The sequence below is a fragment of the Pipistrellus hanaki genome (assembly GCF_964339955.1).
Source record: "Pipistrellus hanaki genome assembly, chromosome: 14".
NCBI classification, from domain to species: domain Eukaryota; kingdom Metazoa; phylum Chordata; class Mammalia; order Chiroptera; family Vespertilionidae; genus Pipistrellus; species Pipistrellus hanaki.
This window is the reverse complement of record NC_140516.1, coordinates 31422902-31441646: the sequence shown is the minus strand read 5'-3', so window position 1 is coordinate 31441646 and position 18745 is coordinate 31422902. Positions and strand designations below refer to the sequence as shown.

At 41.7% G+C, this 18745-nt stretch overlaps 1 protein-coding gene across 2 annotated transcripts in view; it reads left to right on the top strand.

Annotated features, from left to right (window-relative positions):
* The window catches only part of PANK1 (pantothenate kinase 1), a 50365-nt gene that overhangs the window by 11443 nt on the left and 20177 nt on the right, over positions 1–18745 (top strand). For both annotated transcript variants that reach the window (XM_084904328.1, XM_084904329.1), the window contains exon 2: positions 16993–17345. In XM_084904328.1, the coding sequence (XP_084760454.1) occupies positions 16993–17345 (353 nt within the window). The remainder of the gene's footprint in view (positions 1–16992; positions 17346–18745) is intronic.

Below are 18745 nucleotides of genomic sequence, written 5' to 3'. Positions count from 1 at the left end.
GAAGGTTCTTACGATGAGGAAGAGGCCCAAATGTGATGTATTCTTTGGGGTGACCACATAATATTTCTAAAGAGTGGTCCGGGGCACCACAGGAGCCCCAGCAGTATGCTAGCGTTGACTCCTACAGGCTCCGAGAGCTGGCTGTACGCATTACTTCCCAACTCCGCATTCAACGTCCTTGTGGTCGTCGCTTGAAAATGGCCACCGTGGGAGTATTTACACAATGAAAGCTGGCAAATGCTGAAAATCAGGGCTTTATTTTCAGAGAGCTAGTTGTTAAACACTCACCAGCACACCGCCGACGAGGATTCGGGTCACATGTCACTCAGAGAAAAGTCCCAGAGAGCATCAGTGATACAAACTGAATTATTAAAGCATTTGAGGCAGAGAATGGGAGGAACGGGTCAGCAGGGCCTCCGCTAAGTAGGACAATGCCAGAAGACAAGCTATTGATATTATAGATGGGGGAGCCTTATTCTCAGGAAAGTATTCTACAAATATTTGAGGGCCTACTGTGATATAAGGATAGACTTTGGAATCACATTGTTATCTACCCTCCCCCCTCTCTTCCCTCTTAAATTCCTACCTCAAATATAGTTGGGCTCAGTGCTGAATTACCCGTAGAGCAAGCAGGGGTAAGTGCATCAGCAATGTAGCAGTGGGGGGTCAAGGAAAAAATATACTACATGTCTTCATGTCCTTATGGTATAGATTATAGATATAGAAATAGAAATCAATATAGATGTAGATATAGATATAGAGATGTAGATGTAGATATGCATGCAGTAAAGTAATAACCAAAGGAAAGTAATAGCTTTGGAGTTCTTTATCCTTATTTCATGATTCATTGTTTTCATTTGAGTGAGCTGGATTATTTTGAGTTTTGCGTTCATGACCTAAGGTTTGGGAACACCAACATTTTTTTTTTTTCTTTAATTAGGAGAAAATCTGGCCTCACTGGAGACTGGCATCTTTCGAATATGTTTATTGCTGCAGAAATGACAGGGTGGAGTTGCCAGAATAGCTTCATTTCATGGTTCTGGTTAGGGCCGGCAGGTTGAAATTTGTCCTAGCCAAGAGGGAAAGGCGCTTGGTATGTTTGGTTCCATCAACAGAATTTGTGAGGTTGAAAAAAGGGACTTTTCTCTTTATATCCATTTGAATTTTATTCCAAAGGTAAACTGCTGCTCCATTTGTCCTCTCACTGTCCGAAAGAAGTATTTGGAAAGTGCCAAGATTTAAAAATAGTCTTTTTATATAGAAAACTTTCAAAATTATGAAAAAGCAGAGTATAGAGTATAGAGTATAACTAACTGCTAATTACTCATCACTCGGCTTCTATCATTATCAACTCATCTTATTTTACCTATTACTTTCCCCTCCCAAACTTAGTGATGTTGAAGCAAATCTCAGATCATTTCAGTGGTAAATGTTTTCACATGTATCTTTAAAAGATACGAATCCTTTTAAAAAATCCTTACCGAGTATATTTTTCCATTGATTTTCAGAGAGAGTGGAGAGGAAGGTGGGGAGAGAGAAACATCAGTGTGAGACCTTCCAAGGCTAGGTCCACGCCTTTCACTGGGATCAAACCACAGCCCTTTTGCACATAGGCTGACCCTATGACAACTGAGCCATGCAGGCCAGGGCTAGAACTCTTAAAAAAAAAAAACAAAACACCCAACTGTACTCTGTTACTTGCTAAAAAGAAGTGAACAATTTATTATACCTAGTTGAGAGACTATAGGATTTTATGGTGCACAATTAGATAATAAATTCACATATCTAACCACAGTACATATTGTTACATTCTGTTTGATAGATAAATGATAATTTGGTAATATGTTGTCTGTGAGAATTCATTTGTTTGCCAGTACCTATTATTGTTTTTTATGATTAATTTTGCACCATTTTTTTTTTCATGGGCTGTGATTAGAAACCTTATTCTTAGCGCTAAATAGTAGGTGCTAAAGACAGATGCTTTGCTCGGCCAATGTGGCTCAGTGGTTGAGTGTAATCCTAGAAACCAGGAGGTCACAGTTTGATTCCCGGTCAGGGCACATGCCTGGGTTGCGGACTTGATCCCTAGCAGGGGGTGTGCAGGAGGTAGCAGAATGATTCTCTCTCATCATTGATGTTTCAACCTCTCCCTCTCCCTTTCTCTCTCTGAAATCAACTTAAAAAATAGTGCTTTGGTATCACCCCAAATCACTGGAATGATTAGTATCTCTTCTGTAGTTTCTGGTTTGAGGTTGAGAGATTAGGACCAGTATTAAAAGAATTCTACCCCTCTCCTTTCCTCTGAAGTCATGTACAGTATGGAATTTTCAAGGGGTCCAAATAATTTATTTAAAATTGTTCTTTAAAAATATTTTTTGTCTATTTAAAAGCTACAATTAAAAAGCATGTGGGAGACCATATAACTAATGCTTGAGTGGGTTTGTTAACCTCTCTGAGCCTTAGTTTCTTCATCTGTAAAATGGGTATAATAATAATAGTGCCTGCCCTCCTCATTGGGTTATGAGAATTAAGTTAAATATTGGACGTAAAACACAGCACCTGGCATATAGTAAGCCCTTAATGTTAGTTGGTACAATGCTGCTGGGTGAACTCACTATTTATAGACATTGGAATAACCTTCTGAATTTTTATAAACAGGCCATTTATTGCCAAATTTGTAGCTCCAAAGTCTTTTTAAAAAGTTTGGCCTGTGCATTTATGTCCACACAAAATTGCACAAGCCAGTACACCACTTCAGCCCACATGTACCAAACTCGGTTACATTTAGGCCAGGCTTTGGCATATTTGCTTGGCCAATGCGCGCACTCTGGCTTGGGTCAGTTATGTAATAGCAAGTAAATGGGTAACCTGTCAAGTCCTGGTAATGCTGTTCTTAGGTTTTTAACACTTACTATAAGGTGTAGATGCTTTTTATATATCTATTGCACGCAAAGGGAACAGTTAAATATTTTTAGTATCCAGCTTTTTGTGAAACATTTTCAGCGAGTCTTTTAGTCTTTTTCAAGCGCCTGAATCAGTTTTGATTCAAGAAATCCCTGCTGCTGCAAGGAAAGCTGTTTGACAACTAGTTAGGACCCGTGCCTCCGCTCTGTGAAGCAGCTTTCCCGCGCTGTGCCATCCACACAGGAGCAGAAACAGGCTGGGTGCTGAAGTTCATGAGACTGTAGCTGTCTTCCAGCCTTTCTGCTCATCAAAACAGCATCGTTCTCACTGACTTTACATTCACTGTGCTATTTTTTTTTTTGTAAAAAACCCAACAACATGCAAATAAAATTCTTTTTATTTATTTTTTTGTATGTGAGGTCCAGAGTTAAGGTGTAATAGAACAAAAAAAGTGTCAAAGCTAAAGAGTTTGAAAAACATTTCATCTTAATGATATAGAAGGGCATTCTGCCCCCAAACTAAATGACACCAGATAAATAAAATTTTTAAAGTTCATATGTATACTTTTATGTTTTAATCTCATTTAAAAATATTTTTATTGATTTTTTACAGAGAGGAAGGGAGAAGGATAGAGAGCTAGAAAGATCAATGAGAGAGAAACATCGACCAGCTGCCTCCTGCACACACACCCCCCCCACCACCACCACCACCGTGGATGTGCCTACAACCAATATACATGCCCTTGACCAGAATCGAACCTGAGACCTTTTAGTCAAGAGGCTGACGCTCTATCCACTGAGCCAGACTAGTTTCGGCTAATCTCAACTCTCAATGAGATTTTTACATCTAGCAGTGCCTCTGATAAAGGTGGTTATAGTAAAAAACCAATTCATTACTAATTACAGTGATCATCCCTTCCCTTCTGACAACTTGCCAGCAATAACCCAGAGGCCAACTGAGAAGCTGGAAGGAAGTAAACTCTCCTGAACAACCAAAACCACTGCTGCAAAGTCGATAATGTTAGAGATACTCGTGCATTTTACACTTGGAGTATTGCCTGTGCTCTCTCGGAATCTATGTGACTCTCACCCAAGTCACACTTCTAACAGACTTGATTGTTCTGGTTCCTCTGCATTCATTGCAGGTTTGGGACAGACATACTGCACTGAAACCGACCGACAGCAGCAAGGAATGAACAGTTAGTCCGATAGCAGGACATAGAAAGCCATAATAAAGACAAAAGAATACTTAAACCGTGGCAGCCTGGGAAGCAGAGGTTTCTGTGGTTTTTAAGCACAACAGTATATGGCAGGCACACTAACTGACCCAGAGTCATCAGTAAGAGCTACAGGTTTTTTTTTTTTTAAGAATGTGGGAAAGTGGGTCATACATTTTAGAAAGATTTCCTTCTACAACTATTATAATTGGGCATTTATATTTTGAGTGTTGTAACATGAAGACCAGAGCTGTGCATATGTATAACATCTGCTTTATGGAGATATAACATTTAAAGTGTACAGTTCAGTGTTTATAGCATGTCGAGTGCAACCATCGGCACACTTTTAATTCACTTGTTTTTAATTATAATTGACATACACTGTTATATTAATTTTAAGAGTGCAACGTAGTGTTTCAATATTTATATGCCTTACAAAGTGGCCACTAACATAAGTCTAGCAACCATCCGACACTATATACACTATATATATAGTTCCTAGAGCCCGATGCATGAAAATCATGCAAGAGTAGGCCTTCCTTCCTCCAGCTGCGGGCACCAGCTTCCCTTTGGCACTGGGCCCCAGGCTTTTCTCACAGCCCCTGCCTAATCTGGTCTAATTAGCATATTACGCTTTTATTATTTTAGAAGATTAACACTCTTCCCTATACTGTACCTTACAACTGTAGAACACTTCGTCACCCCAAAAAACTTTCCCACCTACAACTTCAAAACCTAGGCAACCACTAATCTTTCTGTCTCCCTCCATTGGCCTATGGTGGACATTCTATATAAATGCAATTTTTGTGGGTGGCTCCTTTCGCTTAGCTCAGTGAGGTCCGTTATGTCTAAACTATATCACTAATTTGTTCCTGTCTGTTTCCAAGTAATATTTCATTGTACGGTGATACCACAAGTCACTTACTCACTCAGTAGTTGGTGGACCTCCACATTTTGCTATTAGGAGTAATGCTTCCATGGATTTTCGCATACCAGGTTTTGTGTGGACACGCGTTTTTGGTGCTCCTGGGCATATACCTAAGAGTGGACTTACAGATAATAAGCGAACTTATGTTTAACTGCTTGCAGAATTGCCTGACTGTTTTCCAAAGTGACCACACTATTTTATATTCCCACAAGTGGTGTATGAGGGTTCCACTTTCTCCACATTCTAACCCAACGCTTGTTCTTTTTTATTTTATTTTATTTTATTTTTTTTAAATTTTAGCAATCCTAGTGGGTTTGAAGGGGTATCTTATTGTGGTTTAGGTGTGTGTTCCCCTAAAGGCTCTTACGTCTCTCCAACACCGGCATCCTGTGATTTAAAACGTTCTTTAGGTTTGAATGTCATCTCCAGTTAAACGATGGGATCCTTGAATGGCTAGGAAGCGTCAGGTTTTACTTTTAGTTACTGTGCTTATGGGGGAACCCTGCAGAGAGCTGCCATTGGTCAATGTTGAAGGATTGCTTTAATTGAGTAGTGTCTGGTACTAGGACAACGTGAGTTTCACTCAGTAGAGTTTTCCCTCCTTTCCAGACTGTTCTTGGTTAACATTAAGTCCTTGCAGCCTAGAGGGCGGTGCATTGCCAACCCCCCCCCCCCCCAGCTCTGGGCCACAGTGCCTCACACTGTCTAGGAACAAAACAAAGATCTGTTCAATGAGTGTATGTCTGTGGATGCATAAGCACGTAGTTGCTCTCAGATTACTTGGCCAGGGTGCTGGTGACCTCTTTATTTCAGTTTGCGTTGCAGGTGAGCATTTGGCACATCCTTCCTCCATCCCCACTCAGCTCAGCTTCAGAGATTTGCCAGACGTTCACGCTCGAGCTAACATAAAGGAACGAAGTCTATTTCCAGCAGACCTGTTGTTCTGCCTGGCGGTGCGGACCAGCAGTGCTGTTCTCGCCATAATTAGCCGCTCTCTGGTGTTAAGTTGTCAGGAGCCTCCCTGAAGTCAATAAGCATGCTCTGGTGGCTTGTCGGGACACAGAGCTAACCCTCTTGGTGGTTTAAACTGGGATTTGTTTAAGCAAGTAATGAGATTACCATCCTGGGCCGCGGGGAGGGGCAGCGGATGGTGGGAGGAGCCGTTCTGGGTTGAAGCAATCTCATTGGAGACAGTCACACAGGTGCACGCATGACCCTAGGCGTATGTCTGCAGAGTGAAATCTATGGGATCTTCTTTATTTTTTTTATTTTTTTTTATTTTATTTTTTTTTTTACCTTAATGATGTTTTATTTATTTTATTTTTTTTTTAAGTCAATCTTTATTGTTCATATTATTACAAAGGTTCCTCATTTCTTCCCCCCTCCACCAGGTTCCCACCCCACCCTCTGCCCCCTCCCCATCCCCCATTGTCCTCATCCATAGGTGCACAGTTTATGTTCAGTCTCTTCCTCCCTCCCTTTCCCCGATAGTAAATCCCTTTTCAGATAGTAAATCTGTTACTTAGCATTTTCTCATATCAATAATACCTCCACATGCCCAATGATACACTTCACACAAAAGACATTTTCAAATAGGTCAACCAGCCTCATCCAGGCCCCACCCAAGGCACTCACAGATCAACACCCCAGCGCTAATCTATGGGATCTTCTTTAGTCCAGGGTCTCCACTTCTGAAGAAGGGGGTGTGATTAAGGTCAGGGCCACGGGGAAGGTTGCTATTCACCTTTCCCTTGCCTCTAGATTCTGTAGGACAGGCTGCTGCTTGGTGGGAAATAGGGATGGTGACTGCAATTGTTTTCTTCCCGTCTCCTCAGCCTGAGAACACTACTTTGGCATTGGAAACACATTTCATCTGCCTTCCACTTCCCCTCCGTAAGTCCTGGAGCAGAAACACAGAGCTGACTGTAGGGACAGTGGGGAGAAGATGAGCTCGCTGGTCACTAGAGTGACACCCTTCTTTCTATTCTGATTTCTCTCATGAGGGTGGCAGCGGGAGGCCCCAGGACCTTGGGGAAGTGTATTTCACTGAGCTGCTCATGGACTTGAGGAAGACAATCAAGGAAAAGCATTTTTAACCCTAGGGATTTGACATTTTGGGTCCCCTCAGCTTCAGCTCCATCTTACCCTGCTTCCGCTTGGTCCAGATGCGAGCTAAGAATGCATTTACTGGTGCCACCAGAATGGTGCCCTGCAAGACCTTTTCATTTTTATTTATTTTTTCTTTCTCAAATCTTAACCTTAAAAAAAACAGAGAAAGTAACATAACTTTGACCAACCTCATGGTTTGTAAATCAAAGGCTGTCTGCCTGCCTGACCTAAATACTTGAGTACTGTTCCCAGAGCTAACTTTTCTTACTCTTTTTTTTTTTTTTTTTTTTTTTAATTTGTTGGGGTACATGTTTCAAATGTGCAAGACAATGAAACATCATCTGCACACCCCACTGTGTGCCCATCAACCCGAGCAAAGTCTATTTCCTTCTCCGTTTTCCCCATCCTCTCCCACGTCCACCTACCCCCACCCCCCTTTTCCCTCTGGCTATCACCACGCTGTTGTCTGTGTCTGTGTGATGGATGGAGATATATATATATATATATAAATCTCCTAATCCCTTTACCTTCTTTCACACAGTCCCCTGTGTGAAAAACCCCTCCCTCCCTTCTGACAGCTGTCAGTCTGTTCCATGTATTCATGCCTCTGTTTCTACTTTGTCAGCTTATTCAGTTCCTTAGAGTCTACATAGAAGTGAGGGAGCTAACTTCTTTATGGAGGAATGCCCGGTTACCTTTAAAACAGGAGCCACTGGGAGAGAGGAGAGCAGTGACAGAATTTAATTAATATGAGGAACATATCTAAAACCACAGCCAAGAGTAGTCATGGATGGATAATAACTGTATCACCCGTTCAAAAGCTGTATTTAAAATTGGAAAATCACCTGCCGTATTCATGTAATAAATTGTCCGTAAGTAATTTTATTAACAAGCCATTAGATGTGCTCAAGGCCCTCACGGGAATAGTAATGTCTGCTGGGCCATTGCTGTGCCTGGCCCTCTGCTGCCAGCCCGAGTCCCTTCAAGTTACTAGCAAGGACAAGCTCATTCAAACTCCGATGTCTCACTTTTAATCTGTGGTCCAGCTGCCTAAAATATTCATTTTGATTCCACCTGAACGGTGGTTTTGAACTTGACCAGTGAGAGTTACAGAGGCCCCTCATTGAAAACATTTTCTTCACGTGGGCTGTGTCAGAATATGCAGGCGTGGCTGGGAACTTGTATCTTAACAACATTAAAAGTAAAGTTGTGTTAAGGAAATACAACTGGGAACAAACCATAAAGATCCACTTCAAATTGCAAATGCAAAGTAAAGTCTGGTACGGTATCCTGTTTGTTCTAACCTGGAGCAAACTGGAACGGGCCAGCTTTCATGGAGCCCAGGCACTTTTGCCTTCAGGGACTCCTTCCATAAAAATTAAATAAAAATATTTTACTATTATGTTGGTATAAAGATGAATGCATTGATATGGTATAGTACAACATTTTTTTTTTTTTTTACCTGAATGTGGGTTTTTTTTCTTCTTTCTGATTATAAGAGAAATTACTGTATTTTTCGGACCATAAGACGCACCGGACCATAAGACGCGTTTTATGGTCCCTTTTTATGGTCCCTCAGTTTTTAGAGAAGGGAAATGAAGAAAAAAAGATTCTGAAACAAAGTGTCCTAAAATATTTTATGTGCATTAAAACCCAACATCACAGTCATAAACACATGTAATCAACCCTGTAAAGTAAACAGCAGCATTTAGAACCATTTTAGAGCCGGGCAAGCACACAGAGACCACACAGAACCCGGCAAGTAAAAAAAACTTTTTTTTTACAGTATATGTGTAGGCTATATTTGGACCATTAAACGCAGACTTTTTCCCCCCACTTCTGGGGGGGAAAAAGTGCGTCTTATGGTCCGAAAAATACGGTAAAATATGTTTGTGCTTGTTAAAAAATACCACAGGTCCTGGGCACTGAGCCCATTGTGCTCACAGGTCGTTCGGGACTGCCTGGTGAAGGTGAGGAAATCCAGACTTCAGACCTGGGGGCTGATGTGATAATATTTCTTGCCTCAGAAGTCCTGAAAGCAGCCCTCGCTATTCTTTTTTCTTCTGGTATACAAGAATCTGATCAGCTCTTTTGTCCCCACCCTGAGTGGGTGAGAGGGAAAAGGTGATCAGAGAAGGCGGTGTCAGGGAGAGAAGGGCGTGTGGTCTTTCCTGCAGTGATCCTTTCCTGAAAACATATCCTTGTCCCTTTAAGTGTACTTTGAAATGCCACATTTAACGTAAGGGTTTTCCCCTGACATAGTATACTAGTATGTAGATAGATAAAGCAGGCCTCTCCTTCCCTGAATTCCTGACTGAGACCTGGTCATGTCAGCTGCCTAACTGGCTAAACAACTCTGCTCTTGGGTGGCAGACTTTTTCTTTCCTTCCTTCCTTCCTTCCTTCCTTCCTTCCTTCCTTCCTTCCTTCCTTCCTTTCTTCCTTCCGTCTATTTTTTAAGATTTTAAAATTGATTTTGAAAGAGAGAGAGAGAGAGAGAGAGAGAGAGAGAGAGAGAGAGAGGAAGAAAAGAGAGAGCAAAACATTGATGTGAGAGTGAAACATTGAGCCTCCTGAATGTCTCCTACTGGGGCTTGAGCATGCAACCAGGAATCAAACCTGAAACCTTTCAGTGCACACTGGCCAGGTACCCCCTCCCCCTTTAAAAAAAAAAAAAAAAAAAAAGCAAAAAAATACAACACAACTTTTCTGTTGATTGAAAGCCTTCTTATGGTCTGTACGATGTTTTATATAGTAGATCTCAGCTTGTTCATACTGACTGAATTCAGTGAGTTGTATTTGGGTTTTCAATTACTGCTGTTGCCATTGGTTGGTTTTCTTTTAGGATCAAGGTGGGCACTTGAGTATAAAACCTTACTTTTAATTCCTTCTCTGGCACTTTTTTCTTGGATTCTTTGTTTTTCATGATTATCTATCCCTACAATGGGACCAGCAGCCCAAAAACAGCAAGATAAACCCCCCTATTCCAACATCACATGATCTTCTAATTCAGGGGTCCTCAAACTTTTTAAAGTGGGGGCCAGATCACGGTCCCTCAGAGAGCTGGAGGGCCGGACTATATGAACTACTAATTCCTACTGTAACACCTCGGCTGCGCTCACTGCCCAAAAAACCTGGCGGGCAGGATCAGACTCCTCTGCAAGCCGCATGTGGCCCGCGGGCCGTAGTTTGAAGACCCCTGTTCCACCTTCTTCTTCTCAGCTCCTTGGGGATAAATCCAGACCTCTCGCCCTGCCCTGCCCTACCTCATCATTCTTGATGCTTGTGTCTAAGGGATAGCAGGCTTGATGTGGGTAGGATCTTGACTGGGAAGGGAAGGACATGGTGAGAAGGGAATGCTACATACTCTTTTCCCTGGGCAGGGCCAGAAATCAGTTATCTGCTCATCGAACTCACGTTAACACAATTTCTTTTTTCTTTTGCCTCATTGCAGAGACATTGTTTTTATTAAGAATTCTAAAACAACTGATTATGAAGATTAAATGTATTGATTGTAAAAATTTGGAAAGCATCATCAGAAAAGCCAGAAGAGGAAAAAAGTCACCCTATTTCATGATACAGAGCTAATGGCTATTAACATTTTGGCCTAAAGTTTCCTGTATTTTCTTTTTAATTTTTATACAAAATTGTAGTCATATGAAGTGTTCCATTAATTGTCATTCTGCAAAATGGATAATCATTTATTTAACCTGCCCTTTATTTTGGGACAATAAATTAATTTTCTCATTATTACTAAACTTTTAATTATTTTTAAAATTTTTTTATTGATTTCAAAGAGGAAGAGAGAGGGATAGAGAGATAGAAATAACAATGATGAGAATCATTGATTGGCTGCCTCTTGCATGCCCCCTACTGGGGATCAAGCCCACAACCTGGGCATGTGCCTTTGATCAGAGTCAAACCTGGGACCCTCCATCCACTGAGCCAAACCATCTAGGGCTTTAATGATTTTTTAAGGTAAATTTTTAAGTGCATGCATAATTATTTACTTAGTGTAAAGTGGAATTAATGTATCAGAGTATAGCAATCTGGAGCTTTTAAATATATATATTTTCAAATAGCCCATGAGAAGACTACATGAGTTTACACTGCCGTCAGTTAAGTGCTTATATCCTTGTACCCTGGCCAACACTGGTATTGCCATGTGACTAAAACTCAAACTAAAGAAATCTGGTATGTATTAATTTGAAAGAAACCAAGACTCAAGTTTCTCTGCACTGAGCATCTAATGTTTAGCAGATTGATCTGTGTGCAATAAGTATAGTTTTCCTTACCGTGTTATAGAAACCCTTTTATTAAATTTTACAACTACCACTTTTTTCAAGGTCCTTGTGTTACCAGTGAAATAAGGAGGCTTCGGTATTTGTCTTCTTGAGGGAAAGATTTCAATCAAGAAAGAAAGTGTGAAAAAGCAAACACGAATTTCTTAACTGCATTAAAAATACACTTAGGGCCGAAGCCGGTTTGGCTCAGTGGTAGAGCGTCGGTCTGCGGACTGAAATGTCACAGGTTCGATTCCGGTCAAGGGCATGTACCTTGGTTGCGGGCACATCCCCGGTAGGGGGTGTGCAAGAGGCAGCTAGTTGATGTTTCTCTCTCATCGACGTTTCTAGCTCTCTATCTCTCTCTCTTTCTCTCTGTTAAAAATCAATAAAATATATTTTAAAAAGAAATAAAAAATATTTAAAAATACACTTAGGACAATGAAACAAGGAAGGGCTTAGCATAGAGGAAGCACCAGGAGAGCCTCGGCTGGGCTGCCTTGGCTCACTGGGAAGCCAGAGAAAAGGGGGCCATGGAGACAGGTTCAGGGGGTTAGCATGGGGCGACCTGCTGCTGCCCGTTGCTCCCCTGGTTGCAAGTCTCATGGGATCCCTTAGAGGTCAGGGGATGTTCTCAATGACAATCAACAAACAACTCAACTCTGACTAGCCTTGCAAAACGGGGGGTATTGGCTCATGAAACTGAAAATGGACTCTGTTGATTCCTAGTGTGACAGGTCTTAGGCAAGCCCTTGATCTTCCTAAGCCTTTTCTTAATCTGTAAACAGGATATTCCAGTTGTTAAAGTTAAATATGAATATGTTAGCAAAGAATTACGCTATACTATCATCCAGAGTTAGGCGTGGTGAAGGAAAGGAGAACAACACATTTTTAAAGAAACAATCATTTTACACACCAGAATCTAAGTTAACAAAGTTAGTTTGTTTGTTTTTTGCTTGTTTTTTATTTTTTATTTTTTTTATTTTATTGATTTTTTTACAGAGAGAAAGAGAGAGGGATAGAGAGTTAGAAACATTGATGAGAGAGAATCATCGATCAGCTGCCTCTTGCACAACCCCCACTGGGGATGCGCCCGCAACCAAGGTACATGCCCTTGACCGGAATCGAACCTGGGACCTTTCAGTCCGCAGGCCGAGGCTCTATCGACTGAGCCAAACCGGTTTTGGCTTTTTTGCTTGTTTTAACTTGTAGCCGTCCTTAGGTGATTCTGAAGTAATTAGCAGTTATGTAGTGCAAAAATATCTCCGAGATGCCTTAAAGGTCTTCTTTTTTCTTTTGGTTACACAATCCTCAGACACCTTCCCCACCTATTAGTTTGCTTGACAAATCTGTTTACAAATGGTGGGAAAAGCGATTCAATCATGCTACTCCCTACTCAGAAGGAATTGTGATGGCAGAAATAAATGACATCTTGGTGGACGCTGGAGAGATCTGTGAAACTGTGACAACTGGCTGCTGAGTCACACCTGTGCCCAAAGGAGTTAATCTTGAGCACTCGGTGCCTAAGTTATATCCCGGAGGAAATATTGGCGTTAGGGGCCTTCACCTCACCGGGAGCACCTCTTAAAGCGTTGTGGCTGGTTGTTCAAGGGGAGGCAGATTTTCTTCTCTTTTTCTTTCTTTCTTTTTTTTTTTTTTAAATATATTTTATTGATTTTGTACAGAGAGGAAGGGAGAGAGATAGAGACTTAGAAACATCAATGAGAGAGAGTCATCGATCAGCTGCCTCTTGCACACCCCCTACTGGGGATGCGCCCGCAACCAAGGTTCGTGCCCTTGACCGGAATCGAACCCGGGACCCTTCAGTCCCCAAGCCGACGCTCTATCCATTGAGCCAAACCAGTTTCTGCCGGGAGGCAGATTTTCTAAGGCCAGGCTCCCTTCGCTCTTTAAAATTGTTTCTTTGGTAGGAAACCTTTTCTCTCTGTGTGTGTGTTTTGTTTTGTTTTTGTTTTTCCTTATTTTTTGCTATTTGGAGTTCACTCTGTAACCTTTGAAATTTACTGCAGGAAACGTAAGTGTCCCACAGAGACTATTCTAGTGTTCTGAAAAGGTCTTTTAAGAAACAGGCTTTGTTTTAAAGCCGTCAACTACTAATAAACCCTTTTTATTATTTTCACCACAATATTTGGAATACAGATTCGTTTCAAGGTTTTAATGACTACCAGATGGCCAGTCTTGGATTGTTGTCGAGAGACATTTTTAGAAGGAAAAAAGTGGCAGGACCTGCATGCCTTTTGGTTGGCGCTCAGCTACCACATGTTTATCAGCGACCCTGGCAGTCCCGGGTCTGCTCTGCAGGAGCGGAGGGAGGGCTTCAGGGAAAAGAAAAACAGCCAAAGATTCTGATGGAAGATGTATTAGTCTGGATCACTCTGCAGTGACGAATAACCTCCAAATGTCCGTGGCTTAAAACAGCAAAGGTCTGTCTCATTCTCAAAGGCTTGTCCATGGAGGGGTGGCTGGGGGCTCTATTCTTGGCTCGCTATCGCTCCGTTATAAAATGGCCAGGAGTTACAGCCTGACCCCATGGTCATACAAATGGCTTTGTATCACCCCCTAAGTTAGAGCCTGCTGTGCATCATGCGGACACTGTGATGGGGAAGACTTCAGGGTTGTTTCCTTTGGGGAAAGGATGGTCATACCTCACTTGCAGGCGGGAGAGCGGGCCAAATATCTAGCCATTGGTCTTAGGTGACCCACAGGTTGAGAGCCGCTGCTGTAGAGCCTAAGACCATCGGAACACACAGATATTTACATTACAATTCATAACAGTAACAAAATTACAGGTATGAAGTAGCAACGAAAATAATTTTTTTTAAATATATATTTTATTGATTTTACACAGACAGGAATTGAGAAGGACAGAGAGTTAGAAACGTCGATGAAAGAGACACATCGACCAGCTGCCTCTTGCACACCCCCCACTGGGGATGTGCCCACAACCAAGGTACATGCCCTTGACCGGAATCGAACCCTGGACCTTTCATTCCGCAGGCCAACGCTCTATCCACTGAGCCAAACCGGTCCCGGCTGCAACAAAAATAATTTTATGGTTGTGGTCACCACAACATGAGGAACTGTATTAAAGGGTCACGGCATTAAAAAGGTTGAAAACCGCCGAAACCGGTTTGGCTCAGTGGATAGAGCGTCGGCCTGCGGACTGAAGGGTCCCGGATTCGATTCCTGTCAAGGGCATGTACCTTGGTTGCGGGCACATTCCCAGTGGGGGGTGTGCAAGAGGCAGCTGGTCGATGTGTCTCTCTCATCGATGTTTCTAACTCTCTATCCCTCTCTCTTCCTCTCTGTAAAAAAATTAATAAAATATATTAATAAATAAATAAATAAAAAGGTTGCAAACCACTGTTCTAGAGGGTCTCATTCCTGGCCTGGAAGCAATGACCTATTATTCTTCAGTTCTCACTTTTAAAGCAGGTTTCCTTCAGCATTGTTTTTGTATTCATGTTGAAACCTATGCATCTAGTTGATTTAACTACTTATCTATATAGCACCTGGTTTTATGAGCATCATGCTTCTACTTTGGACACACCTCGCTATGGTAGAAACCATTTGAATGAGTAGATCAGTTCACTTGTTGCCTACGTAAGTCTTTTTGGGCAGTTTGAACCTTATCTCCTGCTGAACATTCTTGGTGAATATTCTAGAAGTTTTTGAAAAATGACAGCTGGTGTAAGACGGAGGAGTGAAGGATGAAGGCAAACATTCTGTATCTAGAACCACCATCACTTCTGGCAGGCATGAAACAGACTCTTATCAGTGGTTTAGCTGAATTTATCGAAACATCTGGGTATCCTGGATTAACAAGCTAGTGAATCATAATGGTAGCTGTGCTGGGAAGCTCTTCCTTCCCCTTCTTTTCTATCTCTTCTGCAGCTTGTGTAGGGGAAGTGGTAATTTAGGGAGACCTTGATGTTGGGAAGGTAAATAAAACTACATTTAAAATATCACAGTGTATTATAAAAGCATTAAAGCGTCCAATTTTTCATGAAGGTAAACGAACACAGTATTCCAATTCTGTTCCCTTTGCCTTAACCAAAACTAGTTGCCTGAATTTTCAAAACTTGACACACTTTCTCCTACTGTTTTGTTGAGTTGCCCACACAAGCTTTGAAATGGCTGCAAAATGAGCTGGAGGTGAAGCAGGAAGACGAAACCAGGACTTGAAGTAACATAATGTTTAGGTTGCCCCTGTGGCGTTTTAAAAAGTGAGACTGTGCAGTTGCCTGATCCCATCCAAACAAAAGGCCTCCTCCCAGAGGAGGTGGCGATGGGTTCCTGGTGCAGAACCAGATTATTTTCTGGGTTTTCCACGGCTGTTCTTTCCATTCTGTCCTGAGATGGCTCCTAATTATCATTAATACTGATTTTTTTTTTTTTTTTTTACTTCTGTACGTGCTGACAGTTCTAAGTGTAGAATTTTCTCCAACCCCTTCCTGATCTCTGGCCTCCACCCAAACAACCTGCTCCTCCTGTTACCCCCTAAAAATAGTAACAACATTTCTGTGGTCTCATATAACCACAGGCATAGGGGTCTTCCTTCCCTCTCTGCTCCTCTCCCCTCTTCCCCCGGCCTGGTCCCCCCCACACACTCACCTCTTTTTCTTTCCAGACCAGGTAGGATAAATACATACATTATACTTTTTGAATCTTTTGTTTTCTCTAACAGAAAGGAAGAAAGAAATGAGATGTAGCAGGAGCTGTTATCTTTAGAATCCCGCACCACAGGGGTCATCATATTTGCCCATCACCTTTGATATTTCATGTTTTCTCCCCTTCTTCTTCCTGTTTATTGAAAGCAGTGGAGTCACGCCTCATGAAGTCAGTTCCTGAAGGCAAAAAGCAAGTGCTGTAAACATTATCAGAGGATTTGAGATCAGTATACCATCTATTGGCACACCCAGCACAGCTGGTTTTTCCTCTGGCATCAGAAGAGGCCATTTTTCTTTGGCTAAAAGTTTGATAAAATAGGTAGCATTTGGGAGCCATGATATATGCAAAATACATATTTTTTAAGTCTTGGAACTGCACCATCTTGGTGAGATTCTCAAGCCCTGAGCATCATATGAGTATTGAGATGGGCTTAGGGAACTGCAGATCCTGTTTCTCAACTCAGAGTCAAATCCCGATGCAGACTAACTGAGTGGAGTATGGGCAGAATCCTGGACACCATTTTTATTTTATTTTTTTATCGATTATGGTATCACATAATTGTCATCATCCCCCCATTCTCATCCCAAACCCCTCCCCACATAAGCCCCCACCCCCCAGGTGTCTATGGCCACTGGTTAGGCTTATATGCATGCACACAAGTCCTTTGGTTGATCTCTCCCCTGGGTACCACTTAAATCGTGAATTTCTCCTTGCCTGTCTTTTCTCTTGGTGCATATATTTGAAACCAATTAGGTACACATACAGATGTGGCACCACAGCATTCCATTACTGAAGATTTAAAAAAAAATCAATTATTTATTTGCATGCATAGAATTCAGTGGCACTGTCTTTCTGTCCTAGCATTCCCCTGGTTTGGCATGGATATCGGTGGAACTCTGGTTAAATTGGTCTACTTTGAGCCGAAGGATATTACAGCTGAAGAGGAGCAAGAGGAAGTGGAGAACCTGAAGAGCATCAGGAAGTATTTGACATCCAACGTTGCTTATGGGAAAACCGGGATCCGAGACGTCCACCTGGAATTAAAAAACTTGACCATGTGTGGACGCAAAGGGAACCTGCACTTCATCCGCTTCCCCAGCTGTGCCATGCACATGTTCATCCAGATGGGCAGCGAGAAGAACTTCTCCAGCCTTCATACCACTCTCTGTGCCACGGGAGGCGGGGCTTTCAAGTTCGAAGAGGACTTCAGAATGGTGAGTGGGGTTTGTCCTTGTTAAAACATCCAAACCACCTCTTAGAGAAAGAAAGAAAGAAAACCTCTGATAGGTTCGTAATGATGGCTTCTCATACCGAAGGACTAGGCTACTACTAACTAGCCTTGGGATTTTGAACAAGTTCACATCACCTCTCTGTGCCTCCATTTCCTCATCTACTGAATAGTTACCACCTCATAGGCCTGTTAGATAGAGGATTAGATGAGGTAATAGGTACCTGACACTTCATTAGTGCTCAACAAAATTTGTTGCCATTCTCAACTTTTGTTGTAATTAGTGCTGCACAGTATGCTAAAGACAAAATGATATAAAACTCCCTTTACAGTTTTCCTCAGACTTCTTGAAAACCCAATTTCTTGAAAAGCATAATCAGTTTTATAGGTATGTAGACTGAGGCCCACAGGAAAGGTTTTCTTAAAATCTAACTAAAAGTTATTATTTCTGTCTACCCATTTGCACTGTCTTTTTGTTTTTGGAATGTCATTCAAAAGTTTTGCTCACAAACAAACAAACAAAAAATCTTTGATAGGTGAGTTTTTTTTATTAAAGAGCACGATGTAGGAGGTAGTACATGATAAGAATAGTGCCGTATCCTGACTGGAGGTACATTCCAACTCTGTTGCTCATTTAGACTTGACAAATTTAGCTCTGTAGAAAATATGAATGAATGACATGGAATCCAAACGTTGTCTTTATTTAGCAATTCCTTAACACCTACATGTTCCCATTTTCCCATCTTTACAGTCAAGGTAATCTTTGTACTGTCCAGCCTCATCTTTATTCCCCACAGGGAATAAAGTGAGAAGAAAATAAAAGAATAAGTGGAGAAAATAAAGGTAACGAGATTAGCAGAAGTGATGGAACATAGGAGAAGGAAGGGTTGGGAGATTTTGGGATTAGTTCTGCCAGAAAGTTGAAAATACAGTGAAGGTAAGATGTAAAATATAGTGAGGTAAGCTTAGAGTACCGATCACTGGCATTTTGTCATGGAAGTGATGTACATGTGCTGCTGAGGCAAGCAGTGTCGTGGAACTAATGTAATCCTGTCTTGTCATAAAGTCTATCATTAATGAATAAATTAATGAGGCAATACGTTACTCCTGGTATTAAGCCATAATGAAAACTGCATTGGTATCGTCAAAGGGAACGTCGTTTATCTCATTGATTGTTCTAAATAGTAAGAACTGGCAGTGGAGTCCTACCACAGTAGCCTGAGACTGATTATCTATCTTCAGGTTTTGGCTTTTTTCTTTTGTGTCCCCTTTCTCTACCCAGCAGTAGAATTAAGAGTTTCTAGGAATGCCCCCTTGATAAGAGGTGGGGCATCACCAAAATTCTGATTCAGGCGAAAGGAGCGCTGACCCAACCCTATTCTGGCA